This window comes from Acomys russatus, chromosome 15 (assembly GCF_903995435.1).
Source record: "Acomys russatus chromosome 15, mAcoRus1.1, whole genome shotgun sequence".
NCBI classification, from domain to species: domain Eukaryota; kingdom Metazoa; phylum Chordata; class Mammalia; order Rodentia; family Muridae; genus Acomys; species Acomys russatus.
Window position 1 is genome coordinate 31,671,124 of NC_067151.1, and position 5,746 is coordinate 31,676,869.

A 5,746-nucleotide genomic window follows, 5' to 3' on the forward strand; every position below is an offset into this window, starting at 1 on the left:
AAATACCTTTATTTTTTTCTTTTAGTTTTTTTGAGACGGGGTTCCTTTGTGTAACAGCCCTGGTAATCCTGGACCTCTCTTTGTAGACCAGGTTGGCTGCGAACTCACAGAGACCCGCTTGTCTCTGCCTTCCAAGAGCTGAGATTAAAGGAGTGTACCACCACACCCAGCAGATGAATACCCTTAAGGCATCTCATATTCACTATTCTTGAAGAGGACCAGAGATCTGGCCCTAGCACCCACACTGGACATCTTACAACCACCCTTCACTACAGTCCCAGGGGAAACAATGCCCTTTTTGACACACACACACACACACACACACACACACCCTGCATCCATCATATAACCCCAAACACACATACACACAATTAAAAATAATAAAAATAAATATTCTTAAGAGCATAGTATAAACAATAACATAGCCATTAATCATAGGGTGATGTGCCTCTAACCCCACCACATGGGAGAGAGAAGCAGGCTAATCTCTCAGTTCTAGCCTAGCCTCGTCTACACAGTAAATCCCAGACCAGCCAGAGCTACACAGTGAGGCCCTTTCTCGAGAGATTTTTTTTTTCAACACATAATTGAATTGCTAGGCTTATACACTTTGCACTGTGTTTTACACCAGCTATAATCCAAACACGTGAGTAATTCATCGTGTGATGCCTTACTATAAAGCCACAAGGCAACAGGAAATTTTCAGATGTATTGTAATTTTCCATGCACTTTGGACAGACTCTGAATTTGCAGCAGAACTCCTGCTCACCTCACCAGTTTTTATAGATTACAGGCAGGAGCCACCACACCTGATTTCTACTGCAGTCTCATGGGACTTTCATTAAATATTCAGTCTGTCATCACCCCAAACATCACACTATGGGATCATGACTATATTACATGAAATATTTGAAGATGAACATAACTTTTTGTTTGTTTTTTGAAACAGGGTTTCTCTGTGTAGCCCTGGCTGTCACAGAACTTGCTCTATAGAGCAGGCAGGCCTAGAACTCACAAAGACCCTCCTGCCTCTTACTCCCAAGTGCTGGGATTAAAGCGGTGCTTTACCACTGCCTGGCTGAAGCTGAAGATTCTAATTCAATATGATTATCTGCAGTTAGCAGTTTCTCTCATTCAAAAGTTTGTTGATACTACTTTGGGTTGTTGAAGAATATTTTCATGTGCACACAGCTCAGATGCAATAAATGTTTTCTGGACATGGGTTAAGGATACGACTGCTGCTGTGTAAAAGCTGTACTCTTGCAAATGATTAAGGTGATCATTTGAAGTAAAGGCCCAAAGGCTATGTAATGTATGGGTTACCAGATGGTAAAGACTTTCTGGTAAATTGCAAACAACCAGAGGACATTGAGTGCATATCTACTCATGTGCCCTTAAAGGAGTGAGAGCAGGACAGGCTTTTCTTTCAGCTAATTCGCTCTCCTTGCACTGAGCAGTTGTGAAAGCAGGCCCCCCTGCTTTCTAGGACAAGTTTGGCTTCTCTACACCTTTAAACACGATTTAGTATTTGTCTTCGAAAACTAGATGGGAAATTGTTGTTGTTGTTGTGGTTGTTGTTGTTGTGGTGGTTGTTTGCAGTTCTTGGAGCTTCACAAGTGATCCACCCATACCTCTAGCCCAATTTACAGTTTAAGTGATGAAATATTGAAAACAGCGTATTGCCAGTATGGTTGCAATGCCTACAAATGTATTCTCCGCTTTTGCTAGCATGGCTTTAATTTGATTTGGAGTTTTATCTTTTCCAAACATTATTTTCCACATAGACTCCGGCTGGTTGTGCGGCACGGGTTTGTAAACCCAGTACTTGGGAGTTCAAGCTCATCCTTAGCTACACAGAGTTAGTGGCCAGCCTGGCTATATAAGACCCTGTCAGAGAACCAAAGTATTAATTAATTAATTAATTAAGAGCCTCAGATGCAGCACCCGAGTTAACCAACAGTCTTAGCACATGCTTGTGTCCTTCTAGCAACTGGGGGATAGAATAAAGTAGTTCATGGCCATTTCAACCCGTAAGAACTTCAGCACAGTTCAAAGCCAGACTCTGTCTCTAAAACAAGTGAACAAACAACGAAAACATCTATTCTGTCTCTGCCTTGTACCCAACAGAATGCAAAGCAAGGCAGCCAGGACAGCCCACCCAGAACCCAGATGTGAAGGCTCTGGGGTCTCATAAGGGGGTTGCATTTGCTATCCCAAGTCACAGAGCTCTAAGTGGGCTTGGGAAAGAAAATTCTGGAAGCCAGAAGACTCAAGGTAAGCCTTGCCCCTCTAAAGACCAAGAGCCCAAACTCTGGGCTAGGATCTCCTGTCCTAGCAGTCAGTCGGTGGCCAATCATTTGGGTCTGACTCAAACTCTACCCCCATCCTATCACATTTAAACAAACGCATAGGCACAAAACTCTAATTTTAAAAGAGAAAACTTTATTTGGGAATAAGATGTAAAATTATTAACTAAAAAGTACAAAAGGAAGAGACATTAGTCCAAAGAATAGAGCCTTTGGTTTAGTTTTGCTCTGGTAATTTAGGATTTACTTTTGAAAAAGCAGTTAAGGAACATTAGCAGGGCATGGTAACTCACACCCATAGTGCCACTCTAGAGGTAACAGAAAAATGTTCAAAGACAGCCCTGAGCCGCACAGTAAGCCTCAGGTGAGGCAAGGGCAAAAAATAGTATTAGGTCTTCTATTTGCATTTTGAACATTTTAACACAAATCAGAAATACAAAGCTCTTAATGCAAATGAGCTCTCACTCCTGGCTTAGGCATAAAGAACTTAAAGTTGTATTGGCAAGTACAAACATTAACATTCCTTACTAAACTTAAACTACAGTACCTAAAAGGTAGGTAAAAACTAAGTATGTTCTCCCTTGTATTACAAAACACCTTCGTACAGAAACAGAGGATGTCCTTTAACACATCCAGGGTTGCTTTCTTCACAGTTAGAACAAAAATGAATTGATTTTCTGGTTAAGCAAAAAACATAAGCAGAGATAAAAGGTATTTGGGCCCACAATACTTTCTAGTAGAAATATTTCAATCAATTTTCAACCAGGTTCTTAAAATCATTCAAAAACCTCTTCCATCTTATAATTGCTGTAATGCACTTTATAAGTGTGTTTATATAATAGAAGAGTAAAAAGTTACCCCGTGTAAGAAAGCTCAAACTATTTCAACTCCACGGAACAAAAAAAAAAAAAACCCTGAAAATTAAGAGATTATCAGTGTTGCTAGGAACTAGCTTTTTCCAAAAAATTTCATCGACCTTCTGGAAGCATTGAGGAGCTGGCAAACTAGGAGTGGTGGCTTTTACTAAGCAAAGTTAATCTTAAAGTCATAGCTAACAGTTCTGGCGACACTTGTCGAATCAAAATGGTCTCACCTCTAAGGCAGGCAAGCTGACTGTTTTCCTTGGTCAGCACTTTGAGAGAGTTCTGGAACCAGCTGAAATACTTCCTCCTTATCCCCTTAGTTGAGTGTGACTTGACTTAACTAAAGCCATTCTGTGCAAAGGGTTTTCACACCCTCAATAGAGCAAGCAGTACTCACCTCGGTAGCATAACTCGGCAAAGGTGTCAGGCTTGCACTAAAAGTTTAACTGTATGGTGGCTACTCCTCGCTCCCACATCCGGTAATCCATGTGCACAGAAGTCCTCAAGTCTCTGGTGGGTGAGTGTGAGGCTGGTCTGAGTCTCCTTCAATCAGGTGCAGATAGTCTGGAATCTTGGGTATCTCCATCGTCTTGGGTGTCTGGGTGTGTCGACTAGTGCAAACCCGCAGCTTCTGTAGAGAGTTGCATTTCTGGCAAGCGGCCTGGTGCTGAGGCAGGCTGGAGGTCTTGGCATCTTCTTGCATCTTCCAGGTCACCAGTTGCATGCAGGCACTGGCATCCTGGATGGAGCTATGCCCACCGCTGTCGGTCTGGATCATTTGGTTAAGGTACTGAGAGATGAGGCCCCGCAAGGAACGTTTGTAGGGGAAGCCTCGGTGGTGCGGGAAGAGCACGGACGTGTCTACCACAGAGCCGTGGATGAACTTCAAAGCCAGCAGGTCACTCTCAAGGCTGTGTCCAATGAGGATGGTTTCAGTGCTGAACAGGCTAAGAAGCACCGCCTGAACATCACGCAGCCTAACGTTGGTGCTCACCAGGTCTGCCTCAGTCACTCCTGAAAACATGGTGTTGTAGTCCACGATTTCATTGTCCGGCTTGACGAAGGTGTCATAAACCACGCATAAATCTGTGTCCACCACTGTGACGCGGGTGAGCTCTAGGCCGTGTGTGGTGTAGGACATCTCACAGTCCAGGGCATAGATTCCCGCGTGTGCCTCCCAGTCCTTCTTCGGGAAGGTCTTGGCGAAACCATGCAAGTTGTCCTTCCTGCCGTCCTGCACATGTTGCTTAGCTACCTTGCAGCCGGTGGCGCCAACAGGCGCGTAGCAGCACGAGTATTGCACCTGCCAGCCTCCTGGCACGGAGATGGAGACGACGCGCCCCCAGTGGTACACACAGGGCTCGGAGTCGAGGCAGCCGCCAGAGGATGACACGCGGTATTCTGTGCCACAGCGGCAGCAAGTCCTGTGAGTCAGGCTACTCCTCTGCTCCGGCGTGAAGAGCATTGCCAACCCTGCCTTCTCTGGGTTGGCAAACGGGAAGCCATGCACCTTGCGCTGCTCCTCCGTGAGCAGGTAGCCCTGCAGGCGGCTGTATAAGGTGGCCTTGGTGAGACCCGGAACGGCACTAGGAACCAGGCCCCTGAGTCTCTTCAGGGTGTGCAGGGCGACATTCAGGTACTTGTTCTTGCTGGGACTTTGGTCGTAGACCACCTTCTCCTCTGACTGTGCCTTCTCGATGGCCTCCAGGTGCGAAGAGGAGAACTTAAGGCACTCCTCTGTGAACAGGCCCAAGTAGTGCTGACGCATGGCAGCCGGAATCTTGTCCTTAAACTCCTGAATAAGGATGGGCTTCTTCACTCCAGATAAAGAAAGGCTGTTGGCAGCTTGCAGCGGGGCGAAGCTGTAGGTGAAGTGTGATGGCGGCTGAGCCGTGGCTCTGATGCTGCTGAAGGTCCTTTTAGCAGCTGTGGTGGTGATGGCCACGCTGGGGCTGGCCATGTGGATAAGCCTCCTCTTCTCTCCTGATGAAGCTGAGGACGGCAATGGTGGCGGCGACAACAAAGACGACGACAACGAAGCAGAAGACAACGAGGACGACATTGCAGACTCACAGCACAGTATTTTCCTCCCGACCTGCTGGGGTCGCCAGTGCAGCAGTTCCCAAGGAACGAAGAGCCAGGCGCAGTGCTCCCCAAAGCCAGGCCTCAGCGAAGGAATCTGGACCACCACGAACTGTTGAGGCTGGCAACATGTTGAGGGGCTCTGGTAGCAAGACGACAGGATATCCCCGACTGGCTGGGACACGGCTCTCTTGGTTTCGGAATGCTCTGGTGGGAACCAACTTCGTGCCGTAGCTTTCTGGCTCATGCTGCCCTCGGAGCCGCAGCTCAGGAGCGAGCGCCTTGCCTACCGAAGTGTGTGAGAAGACGCAGGCTTCGGAGCCGCCTTTATATAAAGGGCGGTGGGCGGAAATCCGTCTCTGACCACACCCAATCGTATTTGATCTACTATTCACTAGACTGCTTCCGGAATATTGGGCCCCTCCTACCAGGAAGGGTGTAGCGACCGGATTAATTGGTATTCCTGGTTCCACTTTATTCTCCCTCGTGTTTATT

At 46.6% G+C, this 5,746-nt stretch overlaps 1 protein-coding gene across 1 annotated transcript; it reads right to left on the bottom strand.

The window, feature by feature from the left end:
* Positions 1 to 3,671: 3,671 nt before the first annotated feature.
* Positions 3,672 to 5,498, bottom strand: LOC127198990 (RNA exonuclease 1 homolog). Its single transcript, XM_051156898.1, has one exon. It carries the CDS (start codon positions 5,496 to 5,498, stop codon positions 3,672 to 3,674), a length of 1,827 nt encoding a protein of 608 aa, XP_051012855.1.
* Between the last annotated feature and the right edge of the window lie 248 nt (positions 5,499 to 5,746).